This window comes from Anabrus simplex, chromosome 1 (genome assembly GCF_040414725.1).
Source record: "Anabrus simplex isolate iqAnaSimp1 chromosome 1, ASM4041472v1, whole genome shotgun sequence".
Classification (NCBI taxonomy): Eukaryota; Metazoa; Arthropoda; class Insecta; order Orthoptera; family Tettigoniidae; genus Anabrus; species Anabrus simplex.
The window spans coordinates 866,549,158-866,568,652 of record NC_090265.1 but is presented as its reverse complement, the minus strand read 5'-3'; the positions used below and the strand labels follow the sequence as shown (position 1 = coordinate 866,568,652).

The 19,495-nt window shown below is 40.6% G+C and overlaps 1 protein-coding gene across 2 annotated transcripts in view; it reads right to left on the bottom strand.

Moving 5' to 3' along the window:
- The window catches only part of chico (insulin receptor substrate 1 chico), a 454,841-nt gene that overhangs the window by 22,892 nt on the left and 412,454 nt on the right, over positions 1 to 19,495 (bottom strand). For both annotated transcript variants that reach the window (XM_067136485.2, XM_067136486.2), the window contains one exon: positions 17,763 to 17,954. In XM_067136485.2, coding sequence (XP_066992586.2) covers positions 17,763 to 17,954 — 192 coding nt within the window. The remainder of the gene's footprint in view (positions 1 to 17,762; positions 17,955 to 19,495) is intronic.

Genomic DNA, 19,495 nt, shown 5'->3' with positions numbered 1-19,495 from the left:
TGCGGTATGACGTCAAATGTGTCCTTCTTAATCCAATACTCCCTTATCGAAATCAAATTCGATCATGTTAAAAATCATATAAAATGGTGTTTAAACAATTTGTCATGCTGTTCCTGTCTAGAAATATATGATAATGCTACCATTTTATATTATTTTTAACATGATCAAATTCAATTTTGATAAGAGAGTATGTGACGTCATATCTCAACAGTGCTCAACATTTTATCTACATAGACACACCTCCAATGTCGAGTTTATATGGAAATGACAAGATGGACTTTACTTCCGTACTATCATTTATCAATTTTTAATATGTTATACTGAATCTGTTACAGTTTTCTTAGAGCCCCACTCCCCACTGTTTCATTAGGTCTTATGTATATATATATATATATATATTCATTTTAACCTATATAGCTGAAGAAGAGAATTAACTTGGTATTTCTCTAAACATGTGGGTACTGTACATTCTAAAGTGTGAAATGTAAATAAATTTTAATACAGAGTATTGCATAGGCGGATTACTATGTCTCTACTTTACTGTGTTCAAGTCAATACGGACCCAATATTGGCCATTATGGTCAAGATTATTAATAAGGATTATGCCAGCCAGGCAAGAAAAATTATAAATACATTCAAGAATACGAATTCTTAGTATTTCAAAAGGCAGTAATTTTCTAAAGAAATGTATTCAAGGTAAAGTGATAGTAAACATTTGAATTCAGTACAAAAAAAAAAGAGGTCGCTTGCAGTACCACAAAATGAGAACACAGCAGAAAGTAAACCACTTGTGGATTAAAGATGAAATTAAATTTTTTTACACCTATTTAAAAAAAAAAAAGATCCACACACTTGATGAATTGCACCTATTTATCACCAGTCAAATTTTGGTTTTGGAATGGGAGGAGGCACAACTTAACAATGACCTCTCATTATTTACAATACTAAAGAAAAACAAGATGTGGATAGAAAATACCAGAAGCTTATCGAGGATAAATGCATTACAAGAGAGGAAAAGCAGAACAAAATAACACACACAATAACATGCACATTCCATGTTGATTTCAACCATGATGAAGTCAACTGTTGATACTGACTGTTGACAATGATACAGCACTGTGCTCAATTTATCAAACTGTGAGATGTGTAGTAGTTCTGCCTGAGGGATAGCAGCAATAGCATTTTCAATGTTCTGCTGTAGCTCTTGCAGTCTGTGAGGATTATTGATGTACACCTGACCCTTCAATTTGCCCCACAGGTAGACATCTCAGGGAGAGACATCAGGCAACTGAAGTGGCCAGTTGACTGCACTACCTCTGCTGATTATCCTCTCCTCACTGAACACCTCATGCACTTGTGACACAGCTGTCAAGACAGTGTGTGCTGTTGCTCATTCTGAAAATTTCCATACAGTCATTCATCTTCTGTGAGTTTATCCATATGGATTAAACATTGTCTCGACATAATGGTTAGCATTAACACTTTGGTGAAAAAATAGTGTTACGATGCAGACACCAGACAATGAGCACCACACACCAATCTTGAGATTATGCAACGGTTTTTCGACAAACTGATGGGGATTTTCTAACGCATAATGGCGTGTGTTCTGTGAATTCACATACCCTGATGGGCTGAACTAGGCCTCATCTGAAGAAATTAAAAACTGTGGATCCAAAAGTCCTGATTCCACTTCAGTCAGAAACAACTGATAGAACTCACCATGCGAATGTTTGTCTGGACACTTTTAACACATGCACAACAGTAAATTTGTAAGGACCCATATGCAGGTCCTTTGCTATAATGTTTCAACATGATGATTTCTTAATTCCCACTTGCACAGATAAATGGTGTTGAGATTTCGTCGGACTTTGTTCCAAGCTTTCCTTCACTCGAGCAATGTTTCCTGGTATTCAAACTCTTTTCGGATAGTTACGGTTTTTATTCTCTACAGAGCCTATTTTGTGCCATTTTGCCAATAAGTTTTGTATTGTCAGACTTTGTTGGAGGTTTTGTCAAAATACTTCCACTCTTAAACCCCTGCAAAAACAATTCCGTACAGGTTCTCCTTGAATTGTACTTCGCATAACACAGCTGTTTTATTGTGACCACCATTTTGTGTTGCATTCCACTGGTCACTAAATACATCTGGGGTGTAAGGGGTAGGATGAATCCGTATTGTTCAAATATCAATCTCACCTGCACATGGTGCACCCTGATTTAGACAGAAAAGGCTCTGGCAACCGAGTGGCTCCTGGGATAAGGAGCCCCCCCCACTATCATGCCAACAGCTCTGTAGAGGTGGAGGAGCTGGTAGAGGTTAGGGAATTCTCTTCCCCTTGGGGTGGGAAACTACCCCTAAAGGCGGATGAACCACTGTGGTCACTGGCGTAGGAAGTCCTCAACAGCGGATGAAGGCTGCAGCAGACTTGGATCCTCTAGTCGTCATAGTATCTATGCCACTGGTTAAAGGATGCGAGTCTGTCAAGGATCGTGTGATTAGCGATGTGCAGCAGCATTCCCACATTAAAAGATATCATGCACAGGCGTCTTCTGAAGATCGGTACCAGTGTAACAAGGCATGTGGTGATCGGGGAGTTGTGATGGGGGCCAGATTGTGTAGTCTGGAAGCTCCCAGTGACAAACCGGCACATAGGCGACAAATGTGTGATCACAGTCTTGCTTGAGGAAAGGCTGTAAAGCAAGTCATGTGCTGCATTTGTGACTGAGCAGGTCTATGCAGGATCCACTTTGCTCACCCCAAATGGGGAGGGGCTAGAATTATTATTATTTTTTTGCTAGTGGCTTAATGTCGCATCGAAACAGAGAGGCCATATGGCGACGATGGGATAGGAAAGGCCAAGGAGTTGGAAGGAGCCGGCCGTGGCTTTAATTAACATACAGCCCCAGCATTTGCCTGGTGTGAAAATGGGAAACCAAGGAAAATCATCTTCAGGGCTGCCGACAGTGGGATTCGAACCCACTATCTCCCGGATGCAAGCTCACAGCCGTGCGCCCTTAACCACATGGCCAACTCGCCCGGTGGAGGGGGCTATAAAAGGTGCCCTAAACATAGTCAGCTTATACACAACTCGACTGGGAAGCCGCATGCAGAGGGAACACCATATATGGTCGAAAGAAGCTACATATAAATTTCGGAACTTGGAACATCTGCACTCTAAAGGACAATGACACAAATTGATAATCGACCGGAAAGACAAACTGCAATTGTATCCCATGAATTGAGAAGATTTAACATAGACATTGTAGAGCTAAGTAAAACTAGGTGGGCAGATGAAGGACAGATTAGAGAGCATGGCAGTGGTTATACATATTTTGGATAGCAAAAGAGGTTAACGATCCCCGCATTCACGGAGTCAATTTTGCCATCAAGAAGGAACTTGCTCCTACACTTGATGAATTACCTTCAGGCATAAATGAAAGACTAATGACCCTGCGCCTAAAGCTCACAATCAGCGAGCCACTGTAATTAGTACTTATGCTCCAACTCTTACTTCTGACGAAGACCAGAAAGAAGCATTTTATTCCCAGCTTGACATGCTTCTAAGCAAAATACCCAAGGCTGATAAAATCATTCTCTGGGAGACTTCAATGCCAGAGTTGGTAAGGAATCAGCACTATGGCCTGGTGTAATTGGCAATGATAGTACAGGAAAATGCAACTCCAACAGAACTCTCCTACTCACCAAGTAATCGGAACATGATCTGGTTATCACCAACAGCCTATTCCGACATAAAGATAAGTGTAAGACATCTTGGCAGCACCCAAAGTCAAAACACTGGCATCTAATAAATCAGGGCCTCTCACGGTGCAAAAAGAAGACTTCGCTTGGTTGACCAGAGTGCAGAACCCCACTCCTCGATTTGGAGCAATAGTGCTGTCTCTCTCTTTCCCCACGCCTGTCTCGCTCGCTCCGCCTGTCTCCCTCTTCCTCACTTGCTCCATAGTGCTCCAAATCTGAGCCGAGTTGAGCCGAGCTTAGCCGAGTAGCCCAGAGACGAAGCGCTGGTCTGAGCCGAGCCGAATGGGACCGACGCAATGTGCACAGGAACTCTGCGCCTCAATTTGCATGCATGAGATTTTGGGCGCTTGAGAGGCCCTGTAATAGATGATGTCATTGTGTGTGCCCGAAACCAGCGGGATGTATTAATCACAAGGGCCCTGACTAATGCTGATGACTGTTGGACTGACCACCGACTGATATGATCTGTGATGGCTCTGCATGGTTCATGAAAAAGGAAGAAAACAGAAAAATCTCACTAGCTGCAAGCTAAACACTGATAGTTTCAATGACAATGACACTAAAACCAAATGCTACCACCTTCTAAGAGAAAATCTTTCCAGTACATATCCTGACAACGTCGAAGAATATTGGTCGGCAATCACGAATGAGGTGCTATCCTCCTGCGAAGAATTGGTTGGTTACATCAATAAAAAACATCAAAATTAGTTTGATGACGATGATCAAGAAATTAAGAGCCCCATAGATAATAGATAAGAAGAGGAAAGCATGCATAGCATGGCAGAATAACTCTAACTCAGCTCCCAAGAAACAACAGTATCAAGAAGCCAAAGCAGCTGTGCAGAGAGCTACTTGAGTCCTTAAAAATCAATGGTGGGTTCTAAAGTCCCACCAAGAGATGCAATATCTGGCAGGCACCAACACTCAGGCTTTTTTTTCAGTGCCACCAAAGCTACATATGGTACATCTAAATCCACTAACATCAAAGGATGGCTCTGAACTACTTAAAGACAGCTGCTCCATAAACACCTGTTGGAAGGAGCATTTCCATGAACTTCCAAACAGACATATGTGCACAAGGAAATATTTTCTAAAATCCCTCAACAACCCATGCAGAAGCATATTGGAGAAACTCCTCTTCAAGAAGTTGAAGATGCCATCAAACTGTTAAAGAACAATAAAGCTGCTGGAACAGATGGAATCCCTACTGAACTCTTCGAGGAAGGTGGCCTAGTGTTCACTGAGCATTTAAATAAGCTCACTGTCAAAATCTGGAACTTTGCAAACCGGACGTCAGAGATGCACCAATAGTGACCATATTTAAAAAAGGGGATAGAACCCAATGTGGTAATTATTGTGGAATATCCTTGCTCTCTGTTGCTGGAAAATTCTTGCCAATTGTCTAGCACCACTTGTAGAAGAGTTTCTACCAGAGAGACAATGTGGCTTTAGGTCCAATCGTCGTACTGTCGACATGATCTTCTGTGCTAGACAATTGCAGAAGTCCAGGCAACAAAATCGCCATCTACATATGGCATTCATAGACCTTGTCAATGCCTTTGACTCGGTTAATAGAGATGGTCTCTGGAAAATCTTACCGTTAATTGGCTGTCCTCCAAAATTCATGAAGATCGTTCGACGCCTACATGACAACATGTATGGTATGATCCTTACGAATAATGGACCTGGAGAACGATTTGAGATCACTACTGGTGTAAAGCAAGGATGTGTAATTGCTCCCACACTATTCTTAATTTTTGTTGGAACCATACTTCACCTTGTTAAAGGTGAACTACCACAGGGCATAGAAATAGAGCACAGGTTAGAGGGAGGTTCATTCAACCTTAGCAGATTGTATGCCAAGCCCAAGATTTCTACTGATTGGATTATGGAACTACAGTATACATACATATGACAATGCTGTGCTGTCTAGCTCAGAAGAAGATCTACAGGCCATCCTAAATGCTTTCACAAAAGCATACAAGAGCATCGGTCTAAGTCTCAGGATCCAAAAGACAGATATTGCATCAGTTTGCACCCAAAGCCAATGTTTTTTTTTTTAAAATAATGATATTTGTTCATGGCGTTGACCCCTGTGGATCTTTTGCCACTACTTGCACCATATGACATGAAGCTGCGTGTGATTGGAATTGCAGAAGTGTAGAGTGCTGAATGTGAGGAAAGGAACATTAAGGGCGACACAAACACCCAGTCCCCAGGCCAGGAATATTAATCATTTACAATTAAAAACCCCTGACCCGGCTGGGAATCGAACCCGGGGCCGCCAGGTGATAGGTGGACACATTGCCCCCTACACCGCGGGGCCGGACAAAGCCAATGCTACTACTCCTATCATTACGGTCACGATGAGATCTTGCAGAACATCCAAAACTTTGCTTACCTTGGTAGTCACCTCTCAGCAAATGCTAATATAGATGCTGAAATTCAATATTGTTTGAATTGTGCTAGTGCAGCATTTGGTCATCTGTCACAAAGGGTCTTTGATAACCATAACATCAATACTCAGGCAAAACTTCATATGTACCAGGCTAGTGAAATACCAACACTCCTTTATGGGTGTGAAACTTGGACCACTTAGAGGAGCCATATAAAGTGCCTGGAGAAATATCATCAGCTCAGTTTAAGGTGGATCTTTAGGGTTAAAATGGCAAGATCCTCCAAACTAAAATAGTTATCTTAAAAGAAGCCTGTACCATCAGCAGTGAGGCAATGATTATGAAACATTGACATGTTGTCCACCCAGTAGTCGACGGCCACCCTTCACTTTACTTGTAATGGCCACCCTTCAGTTGAGCATACATCATTTACTTTGAAAGGTGAAAATCAGGCATACAAATGACATGAGCAGTCCAACGAATATATTTTATGTATATACAATTTGTTACTTTCCCTCTATGCAATATGTGTAGAAGCCACCATTCATACCTTACTAGATATTATAATTTATAGAATAGATGTGCAACACAATGAACATCTGAGTCCTTTACTTTACATTATTACCTCTTTGAATGTCAAATAGGACTATATACAAGCATAATACATTATTGTAAATCATTTTTCAGTTCACTTCAATCATATAATTTACCACTCTCCTTTTCCATTAATGAGACATTTTACATCTTAAAATCTTAAATCAAATCAAACATTTCAGGTAAAGCTAAATAAAAAACTTCATAATGGACTGAAACCACAACCGGGTGTCATATTTCCATTAATCAAGTTTAAAAAACACTGATAATAATATTTTGCCTAGTTTGTCCCAAAGTCTCGCCAGCGCTTTTAGGCATAGAAACTTGCTTATTCACTTCGTGCGAGAGAGAATTTTTTCAGTCACTGGACATAATTATGCAGAACGTCCTTGCAATTTACACAAAAGATAGTGAAATATATGCACCTCCAATCTTAAAGTATGTTGAGTGAAGACTTAAAATGAACAGTAAATTGATTTTGTGTTACTTAATCACAACTGAATAAATTGAGATGGCTAAATGGTTATAGCGTGCCGGCCTTTGGTCACAGGGGTCCCGGGTTCGATTCCCGGCAGGGTCAGGAATTTTAACCATCATTGGTTAATTCCGCCGGCACGGGGGCTGGGTGTATATGTTGTCTTCTTCATCATCATTTCATCCTCATCACGATGCACAGGTCGTCTACGGGCGTCAAATCAAAAGACCTGCACCAGGCGAGCCAAACATGTCCTTTGACACTCCTGGCACTAAAAGCCATATGCCATTTCATTTCATTACAACTGAATACTGTCGCCTTTTATCACGCATTTCTCCTGTATTTATGCTTTTTGGGCTTTTTTTTCTACTTGCTAGAAGCATCACAACTATACTGTAGTCTCTGATAATGTTTACATGTAAGAATTCCGAACCATATTAACATCCACACACTTTTAAAAGTCCCTTATTTACATTTATGACTAGGCAGTGAGCTTTTTGCCAAAGAGCTGAGATTTCAACATGCTCCGCTCGCTACAGTTATTCTCTCGCATACGGTGGTGCTGCTGTGACCTCTAGTGTATTATTTACTAACTCTATGCCCACAGTCACCTCTCATAGACTCACCAGTAACATCTCGGGAACACAATCATATTCGTCAGCGAGTGATAACCTATCAAGTACCTCTGCTCCTCTCACACATAATGACACAACGGCGTACTCGGAACAGAGCATGTGGGAGGTGCGTACGCACAGACATGACAGCAACAGATTGGTGCGTCAAAATAACGGTTTCTAGCATTTCCTGTGGTGGGCAATTCTCATGTTCATTAGAAAGAGTCAATTCTGCGCCAGTGTTATAAATATTTTCCGGGCCAGTTTTATTTTTGTTTTATTTTACTTTGTGCACTTCACTGCCTGATGCTTACATTGCTTTTAATTCATGCCAGTATTTTAATTTTCTTTTAACCAGGGAGTGGCTGCAAAAATATGAACGCAGTACTGGAATCAATTCAATAAAATTTGCATCAGTGATACATCTGTCGAGATCTGAAAGTCACTGATTGCCATGTTGATGGGTATACAAGAGGATTTACAAAATTCTGGTGCTTCCTTTGCCTATGGAACAGTCGAAATACAAGTGAACATTATGTCAAATGAGAGTGCAAATCTGAAAGCTCCTACAACCCAGAAGAAGAAAACATCCAGCACATCCAGCTAGTTGACCCTACAAAAAGTACTGCTTCCATATTTGTAAAGACACTTGAAAGAAGAATCAGAAGGATTCCAGGTTCCTTTAGAATGATTACTCTTCATTTGAATTAAAATCTACCAAAGGCTACATTTTATCCCTCTTAGGCCCCCTTCCTCTTCCACATCCTTTCTTTGATTGTTAATCTACCAAAGGCTACATTTTATCCCTCTTAGGCCCCCTTCCTCTTCCACATCCTTTCTTTGATTGTTATGTTGTGAATTTTAATTTTAAAATCAATTTATTTATCATGTTTTAAACTATACAATGTACTTGTTAATGGCTCAAGGTTACAAAACATACGATACTGAAGTGAAAGCTTGGAAAAGATTCCCAGTTGCTGTGTATTAACTTCACAGGAAAGACAATGTCTCCTGACTACAGAAGAGGAGTTCAGAAATTACTGGATATGTAGTATAAAGAATGGGGTTGCCATATGTTACTTAAATTTCCTTTCCAATATTCGCATTTAGATTTTCCCTGCCAACCTTGGTGATGTCAATGATGGGGTGGGTGAAAGGTTTCACCAAGATATTAAGTCAGCAGAGAAATGCTACCAGGGCTTCTGGAACAAATCCATGTCAGATTACTGTTGGATCCTATGTCGCGATAACTCAGGAAAAAAGCATACAAGACAATCATCAGCTAAAAACTTCTAGCCTCCATTCTATTCACTTCAATTATCATTATTATAAGTGTCATAATTAATAATATACATGTTTGGTCTTAGTTTTTTTTTTGAAACAAGTATATTGTTACATTGGTCACATTTAAATGTATGTGTATCCTCATCAATTTAATGCCTAATGTGTAAATTAAAATCTGTACCCGATATCAAGAAATAGTAGGTATATCTGTACTCTACATTAAAAATCGGTCTAGAAAAGTATAATTTTATCTCTGGCAATTAAAATTACTCTCTCTTCTTTTTTGTCAATCAGTGGAATAAGACTAATTTCATTGTTTATCTGGTAAAAAAAAGAAAAACTCGCACTTTTTTGCAGATGTTGAGTTTTACGGAATGTTGAGTTACCGAGAGTTTAGTTTCTAGGACTCTACTGTACTAGTAGAATGAGTAGGTCAGGGAAGCCCAGTAACTTTGAATATGAGGACTAGTTATCAGTTGCCACACCAGTAATAAATCTGTTAGGAGATTTAAATACTACTAAAGTAGACCAAGTGAAAACAAAACCACCAGGCCACATTTAATGACAGATAATGCCTGTTCATTGTCGAAGAAGGTCCTCAGTCTTAAATCCCACAGAACACCTTTGAATCAAAATGCCAACTTAGATTCAGGTCGCAATGAACCATATCATGAATAATTGTTCCTAGTTAGAGGTCATCAAAAAGAATAGGATGTCATTTCACAAAAGGTGTTCAGACACCTGATAGAAAGACATGAACTTTACAAAACAAAATATTTATAAAATTCTCCTATCAATTGTATTTTATCATATTTTGTTTTGTAAAGTGATAACCGTCAATACGGAATGAGATTCATAACTTGCAATGCAAGAAAGACATGAATGCGAAAGGTCTACCTTGATATAATGTCTACTGCTGGAAGTGTGTATTACCAAAATCTTTTACTAGCCTTTATAAAGAGTGCAACTGGTGGATGCTGGGGACACTGGAGTCAGTCTGGAGTGAGTCAGTTTTGTGTCAAATGCGAGTCAATGAATGTGAGCAGATTGTTGCGAGTCTGTAAGTAGTCATTCATCAGAGTAAGTCACGTCTGACAGCTATGCAGTGCTCACTTGTTCTGAACTGTTATGGAACAACACTGCAATGTGAGAGGCCATGTGGAGAACAGGAGTTTGATGCACTGGCGTTTGACTGTGTTATGATTGTGAGTAAAAACTGTGATAAACTTGCTGCACTGAATAAACAGGAGATAAAGAATCCACCTTGCCAATACTAACCAAAAACGATTTAAAGTATGTTAATTACTCATGTATGTTTTGAGAACATATCACTTTCTTTTTCAGCAAAAGTATTTCACTATTTCAATGACTTGATTAAAATAAATAGACCGAGCTCGATAGCTGCAGTCTCTTAAGTGCGGCCAGTATCCAGTAATCGGGAGATAGTGGGTTCAAGCCCCACTGTCGGCAGCCCTGAAGATGGTTTTCCGTGGTTTCACAATTTCACACAGGCAAATGCCGGGGCTGTACCTTAATTAAGGCCACGGCCGCTTTCTTCCAATTCCTAGGCCTTTCCTATCCCATCGTTGCCGTAAGACATACCTGTGTCAGTGCGACGTAAAGCAAATAGAAAAAGAAAAATAGATGTTACAGTAAGTTTATCACTGTACGAAGTCAATACAGACCAATGATATAGACTATTAATATGGTCAAATTTATAGTAAAAACTGTATCGAGTGAAAACTCAAATGCAAGTAAAGTTGTAATTAACTGTAAATAGTAGTTAGTGGAAGTAAAATCACTACTTCTTGGTGTAGTAATTTTAGTTTTAAGGACCCCAATAACCCGCAAAAACTGGAGTCGGAAGTAGGATTTAATTAGTAGCCTGTTTCAGTACTATGACAAGCATCTGGCGAGCCGAACTTGTCCTCGGGTATTCCCGGCACTAAAAGCCATACGCCATTTCATTTCATTTTTCTCTGAACTTAAAGCTAGTCTAACAGAACTTAAGTCACAACTTCAATCCAGTGAAGATGAACTTAACATAACACTCAAAGCTGATTTGAATGAACTTAAGGGTGGACAGTACACGTTGGAGGAGAAGGTGCATCCTCTTGAAGCAAGATAAAATGATGATAGGCAGGACGTAAGTGAAATGGTTGAAATACAGTTCAAAGCAATACCTCAGATTGTTGAGTCCAGTGTTCAAGACCTGAGGCAAGTTACTAATGAAACGGTTGATAAACAGTTCCAGTCAACATCTCAGATCGTGGAATCTGGTGTTTGAGATTTGAAGCAAGAAGTGAATGATCTACAGGGAAGGATTACTGCCTTAGAATCCAAGAGTGAAACCCATCAGCGGCGATAGCAGTATCAAAGTTGTGAAAGTGCAACCTCCGCACTTCGATGGGTGCACATCATGGATGATCTTCCGGATCTAGTTTGAGACCATGACCAACCATAAAAACCAGGGGAGCTGGCAGCCCACCAACCGAATTCAACTGAAGAAAAGGACACAAGGACACAGCATGCAGGGGAATCGCTGCCAGAATTGGCTGAGGAGGTACAACAGCTGGCTGACAAGGAGGTAAGTGGCTTACCATCAGAGCATATACAGCAAGACGCTGCCTTAGTCAACGGGCTTTGCGACACTAAGACCCCCTATCACCTGACACTCGGTGGAAAGCACTGCTTTAAGGATGCTCTCACCTCACCCAGAGGATGGAAGTGGTGAAGATAACAGCAACTTCTAAGTCATCGGCAAGGGTACGAGCTGTCAGGGGAGAAGAGAGAACACGCAGGTTCACCTGTCATCACCAGATCACCATTCACCACTGCAGGGACACCGAGGTTCAAGGGGTATAATTTGCTGCCAATGCAGTGAACAGGGCCATCTGAAGAAGGACTGCCGACATGATGCAAGGAAACGAGAAATTGGACAGCCAGGATACTCATGCCAGTACAAGGCTGTTACGAGTTCTCAATGTGAAGTCACGGGATCAATGGAATCATAGCAATGCAGATGCCCTGTACAGAAGACTATGCCCTGAGAAACGTACACACTGTCGGGAGGTTGAGAGGCAGGCAGGAACAGCTGACATGAAAGTCATGAAATCTGACGCCGCAGAAGGCTGGGATTGCGCCGTCTTGAGGAAAGAGCAGCTTGCAGAAGAAGACACCGGACAGGTCTTGAGAGAAGTCGAATTGGGACAATGACCTGCATGAAAGAAGATTGCCAAGGCACACAGGGCTCTGTGGAAGTCCCTAGAGGTCAACGACTGTCTGTTGACGTGTACATGGGAGTTGGCCAATGCTAAGATGAATGTTGCACAACTGGTAATTCCAAGGGACAAAAGGATGGAAGAGGGGGCTGAGCTTCACAGGGGCACCACAGAAGACCATCTTGGGGTTAATAAGACCTTAGATCGGGTCCAGCAATGCTACTACTAGGTGCTCTAGAACAGTGGTATTTAAAGTGTGGTATGCGTACCACTAGAGGTACGTGGGTTCGTCTCAAGGGGTACACAAGTTTATTGCAGCTCCTAACTGTTTATCGGTGAACATTTCAGAAAAGAGTTGAGCCAGCTCGTTCTCAATGAAATCTTGTTTCGAATGAGTGTTTTTGTCTACCACTACACAGTCCCCTTTCTGAACTATTAGTGTTAGTTTGTACCCCTCTGAAGTTCTTCATATCTCAAAAAAACCATAAACAAGTAGCTAGTGGGGCGTACAGCCAATAACATTATTATTAGTATTATTAAGTTCTTCACAAACTTGTAAATGTTAAAATGTGGAGACTCGCATAAACCCATCTCTATACAGGAATTTCCGTGTTCTTCCTTGTGATCAAGAATGTTGCCCAATTTCAGCTCCAAAAAAACAAACCCACCCATCCCATTGACTAGGTATAAAAAAAGCTTACGTTCTTAATTCTTTTTTTCAAAATTCACTCATACACTTAAATACAGGTAACCCCGTTATCCGCAATTTTGCATATATGCGATTTTAGTTTTAAGTGTAGTGTTGCCACCTGTTAACAATACCTGGGAGCTGTAATGCCTTAGGGCAGGTACAGATTTGCGTGCCGAACTCTGTAATGTACACTACTTTGCGCGCCAAGGTTAAACGGGGCAAGCGCATCTCTACGCACGTCTTCTGTCGTATTTGTTTGTCGGGATGTGAATCGTCAGTCCAGTCAGTAGAGCTGTGAAGTTGCACTTGTCAGGTTTCTTATTTAAAACGCTGGGTAAAAAGAAAGAAAGTGTGCCTGTCGAAGAAAGCAGTGTGTACCAAGGTCGTATTCGTTAGAAACACAGAAGTTTTGGATCGCTATGAGAAAGGTGAGCGTATTGTTGATATTCAACATGATTTGGGACTTCACTGTGAGAACTATTAGTGACAACGCAGAATCAATTCGAAAAGCTGCTCAATCTTCTACTAACTTAAGGGTGACTAGAGTGACGAAATCTTGCTCGGAAGCAATGGAAAGAATGGATTGGATTGAGCATCACAACCAACAACACATGCCTCTCTCTGGAGCTGCTATTCAAGCTAAAGCCAAGAGCTTGAATGCAGAGTTTAGTTTATTATTGTGTGTTTCAATGTTACATTTTTAAGTGTATAAAGCTTGCATTAAAATGCGTTTCAGAAACATGATAATGGTCATTTTTTGTAAAAATACTAAATTCTCTGTGTGAGTAAACGGAAACCTAACCCTATATTTTACATATAAAATGACTCTCGATTTACGTGAATTCGGTATGCGTGGCAATTCCGCGGAACGCAACTATCGCGTATAATGAGCTCTACCTGTATATCCTCTGTAGTAGTGTATATAATATGATAGTAATTGTTTTATTAATAATAATACTTGTGTGTGTGTGTGTGTGTGTGCGTGCGTGCGTGCGTGCGTGTGTGTGTGTGTATATATATATATATATATATCGCTGCTAGGCAGTGAAAACCTTGTAGTTCTACTCATGAGAAAATTACATTCCTCCATCTGCCTTGCGAAGGCTTGCCACATTGCCTGAGAAGGGAACAGAAGATTCCGGTGGTCGAATAACTAAGCTAGCATTACGCAATGAAAATTGCACGAACAGTTCTTCGGCCATTGCCCACTCCCCAGTTTTGAGCTTCTTCTGTAAGTTTACTCTGAAAGAGTTTCGGGTTCCCTTTGCTCCTTTGCTCAGCGATGATATATACGCTACAATACATTATATATTGTTGTTATTGGGGATCAGGATGGTGTAGCAGCTTAGCTTCTTGCCTCTCATCCTGGTGACCGTGATTTGCTTCCTGGTATTGCTGGGGTGGGATTTTCAGTTGAAAATCCTGTGGTGTAAGGAAGGGCATGCAACTTTAAATCCCTAGCCACAACTCTTCCATGCCTCAGTGCGTGCAGGGACCCTGCACAAGAGGGATAAACTGCAGAAATGATGATGATTATACGAGGGTTGGAACTTAAATAGTGGCAACACTGTTGTGGAGACGCTATGCAACGGAATCTAATATTGTCGCTGATAGCACACGTTGGTTTACATACCTACCTTACCTCAGAGCAAATGGACTCGCCCTTCCCACATCATCTGTGTGCGCACAAACGAGAGAAACACAGTCACTTGTGAGCTAGTGGTCTAATGTAACGTTGTCACTATGTTTTCCAAACAGGAACAATAGAGTTGGATCAAGATTGCATGTGTCAGAGGCATGCACTTGCCGCGTTACTGGACAGTGATCAAAACCAGACGATTCGTGAACATTCGCTTCAGAACTGTTGCAGAGATTCGACAGACAGTAGACCGCTCCATTCGCACCATCAACAGAATAGGCTCTGCTAAAGGTATACTACGTCTTCCACATCACTGGCAACGGGTTATACACAACGCTGGTGACTACACTGAAGGACAGTAAAGGTTGCTAACATGTAACTCTTTTGTATCTGTTGTAAATAAATAGTTGCCACTATTTAAGTTTCAACCTTTTTAGTTAATATTGTTTGTCATCCAGCAACAATCATTTGTTATTTCTTGTATAATTGCAATATAATTGTACCTCAGGGGGTACGAAGGTAAAAACAAAAGGGTATGCCAACCAAAAATTTGAATACCACTGCTCTAGAAGATGGACACAGAAAGATGGTGCCAAATGTGTGACACTTTTGCAGTGAGCTGAAGTCATCATACAAGGTGTAGGAGGCCAGATGCAGCAGTATAACATCGGGGCACCCTTCCTGATGATAGTCACTGACATGGCAGGACCATTTCATGAATCAGAAGCTGGAAATTGCTACATGCTTCTAGCCATGGACTCCTCACAAAATTGTCTATGCCATTCTCAATCAAGAAACTTCACCACTGGCTGATGCCATAGTGGAGAACTTTTTCAGTCGCTTTGGTGTCCCAAGGGAGCTGCACAGCGACTAGGGCAGGAACTTCAAATCGATGCTCGTGAAGGAAGGTCTGCCACGACTTGGTGTACGCACGACCTGAACGACACCTCTCCACCCTCAGTTGGATGGCATGATAGAGAGGTTTGTGAAAACTGTCAAGTAACATCTGAGTAAGGTGGTGCTGGCATACCAGATGAACAGGGTTGAAAGGATGCCCTTATTCCAACGACCTACCATACATTCACAATAGAGTAAATTAATGTATTATTTGGGTCCACCTTTTCAATACAAAATGTAAATGATTAGGGACTAGTTTCGACCTAGTACTAGGTCATCGTCAGCCTAAAGCAAAATTAAAACACAAAATATCGAAGAAATTAAACAATGTAAAGACACGTACGGTCTCGTAAAAGTACATACCATTAGCAATGTGAGGTGAAGGTCGAAATCTTTTCAAGTTGCCTTTCAGAAAATTAGGTGTCAAATTATACGTAATACACTGTATAAGAAACTCAATATCCTTGCCTAATTTGGCTATTTTAACTTTTAAACCTAAGTATAAATAGGCTTTACGTTTTGCCTGGTTAGTTAAGTAATTAAATGAAATAAGTTTCATAATGATAGATCCATACTGAACTGTGATTACAATAGAGTAAATTAATGTATTAAATACTATACATTCACTCGAGATGATAGGCACGACACCCACCAACATGGTTTCCGTAGAGAGAACTATATCTGCCACGTGACAATGTTTGAGATGGCACCGGGATAAGCACTGGCGACAGACTATCCATGCAAGCTAGCGGAGTGGCTCAAAAATATCTGTGAGTATACCTAACAAAACCCGACGGTAGCTAGCAACTAAATAAAAGTCTGTATGCGAACTGGGAAGGATTTCAGGAAGTGACAGTTTGTGCCTATACCAATCCATACGGAACACGGGGAAGTCACTGAAGCTCCAGTCACTGTGGGAAGGTCCCTACAGTGCTATCACTGGGATTAACAATGAGGGTCTACAGGATTCAATGAACTCCCTGAAAGAAAATAATGGTCATCCACAAGACTGGCATGTGGCTTAACATGGAGGTACTTGGGACAAGCAGCCTTGAGGAGAAAGGATTGTGACAATGACAACCAAGTGCAGGGCAGCCAACAATAATGCCAGTGAGACAATAATTGTGGTGCAGTTGCGACAATGTGGATGAGGCCAGCAAGCAAGTAAACTGCGTAAGTGAATTGTTTAAGTTCGCGACAAGGAAGCTTTTAGACGAAGCTGGAAGCTGATTAACAATGGATCAGGTGCCCAGAATATCTGAAAGTGGGGAATACTAGTATCTTCCACTGGCCTTTATGAAGAGCTCAACTGATGCACACATCAGTCTGGAGTCAGTCAGTGTTGTGTCAAATCAGAGTCGGTGAATGAGAGCAGAAAGTCACAAGTTCGTGACGGGTCATTCATTGGGAGCGAGTCTGTCAGATGACTATGCAGAGTTCATAGAGGCTTGCTTGTTATGAACTCTTCTGGAACAACGCTATGCTGTGAGAAGCCATATGAAGAACACGATTTTGACATGCTGGTGTTTGTGTGTGTTAATGGGTGTTATGATTGTAAGTAAAAACTGTGTTGAGTAGAAAATTCCAATATGAGGGAATAGTAATCTTAGTAGAAGTAAAACACACTACTACCATGCTGTGCATGCACCCATCTCAAATTTCAAGGCCTGAAAATAAACATCTGTTCAGTCTGCAGTAACATTTGCGAATTGAGGTTCTGTCGTTAGCAGTGCAATTGTCTCTTAGTTACACATTTCCTATATGGCTGCATAATGAACAGTTTGATAATGAATATGCACTGATTCAGAGAGCTTGCATTGTCTGTCACGAATGATGTTTGTAGCAAAGAGTGTAGTATCCATTACTCGTTACATACCTACAAGCTGCCGTGACTTCTCATTAGACGCAGACACTACTCAGTGTAGTAATTATAGTTTTAAGGACTCCAAAAATCCATAACCATAGCACTCACATATAAACACACTATTTAATACTGTCTTTTAATGCCAAAGTGAACATAGGGAGCAGCAACATAGGTAGCAGGCAAGCATCTGAGTTGAGTGAACACTTGCAATTAAGGAACAATGCATGCATTGGAACTAATTCATTAATGACAAATGGTGAACAGAACTGAGAAAAACAAGAGCATAAAGTAATCTACTTCAGATATTTCCACAGTAGGAGAACTCACGTTCATGAATGATATTTGAAGGCTGGAGGGGATCCATATCAACATAACCGTCATCTGTCAGTGCAGGTGCCATGGGAACATAACCATCCTCCGTTAAGCTGCTCCCTCGGCTATGATTTATCGAGTTTGATGAACGAGTATACATCATATGCATACGAGGAGTTGCCTCCGATGGGGCACTACCAACCACTCCTGGAAATAATAGAACAGTTGAGTCACAATTACAGGCATCAGGCAGCAAAGAATATTAACAGATAGATAGATAGATATGGTCTTTATTGGTGGTTAAGTCAGGGCTCCGGGCTCTTTCTTACACTTAACCCTGTTTCATAATTTGACTAAAATGCTACAAAATAAGACAAAACTAGTAATAGTAGTCATCGTTTCAATAATAATAAAAATGATCTTCTTCTCAGTCGCACAACTCATGTCTAACGAGGGGAACCTGCCAAGTGTAACAACCTGATTTCCCAGAAATTTCGCTCAGTGAGGGGTCAAAATAAACGAACATGTTTTGGCTTATCCACAGACTCAACCATTTTCGAGAAAATGATGGTCGAATTTTCCGATGTGCTTTACGTGCCTTTTAGAGCGTAACAAGTTCCAACTGATGTGGTGTCACAGTGGCTACCACCACGGCTTCACACTTCTGCGCCCTGTGTTTAAATCCTGATGAACTGATCTTTGTTTAGTTATTTCATTTATCTACTTATGTCCATTCATGATTACTACACAAATGTTTCTTATCAAGTTAGTGGATACAGGGGCGTTATGTTGACTGTAAAATTACAATTGGGTTTCACAATAAGTGTTATGTAATTATTATATGGTATTTTTCAGGATTACAATGTATTAATGTGAACTGAATAGTCAGGGAAGTTGGTGTGGTTTGTAGCGATAAGTAGAAAAATCTTCATATTGAACCCTTATTTAGTGTTCATATAAATTAATATGCTGCATTAGGAGAGTTATTACAAATATGTTGAAATGAGAGCCCTCATAATTTCATTCCATTCCATAACAAATGTGGAAACTTGACCGGATACTCATGGAGGATTGTAAAGCAAGGTCCTTTGTGTTGGAAGAGAAAGGTACAATAGCCGTTGGTTTCAAGCCTAGATGACCTCACAGGAGTTTAATTTGAGGCAGGGAGAAACCCGGCGAAACAATGGCAATATCAATGGTTCCTATTTCAGTAGCCTGGTTTGAGGCTGCAGAAGGCATGAAAGCTGATTAGAGTAAACACTGCATTTCGAAAAATTTGAAGAGGGAAATAGACTACATTACCGGTATTAAACATTCATATAACTATTGAAAAGGACAGGCAAAACCATATGACTATGACAGGCATATCAAGACAAGTTGTCTGACCTATTTATAAGGAATGCTGCGGAGCAGCACGGGTCCACTAGTATTAATATCATTACTAGTTGGATGTGTTAAATAAGATAGTTCAGTAACATTCATGATTTTATTTGTCAGCCTGAGTAAATTGTGGACAACTTTCAGTCATCAAAGTATTAATCAAATTAACGTGGATTATATATATATATATATATTACATGATATAGAACAAACACGAGTATGATCTTTTGAGATGATTCAATAATATTTAATGAGAGTCTGGGACGATGTTAGGCGTCCTCTATTGAATGTCAATTTAACAAAATTAGAACGTGGAATTATTTTATTGTGCGATAAGGGGAAGATTAGTCTTCAATAAAGGCCAACAT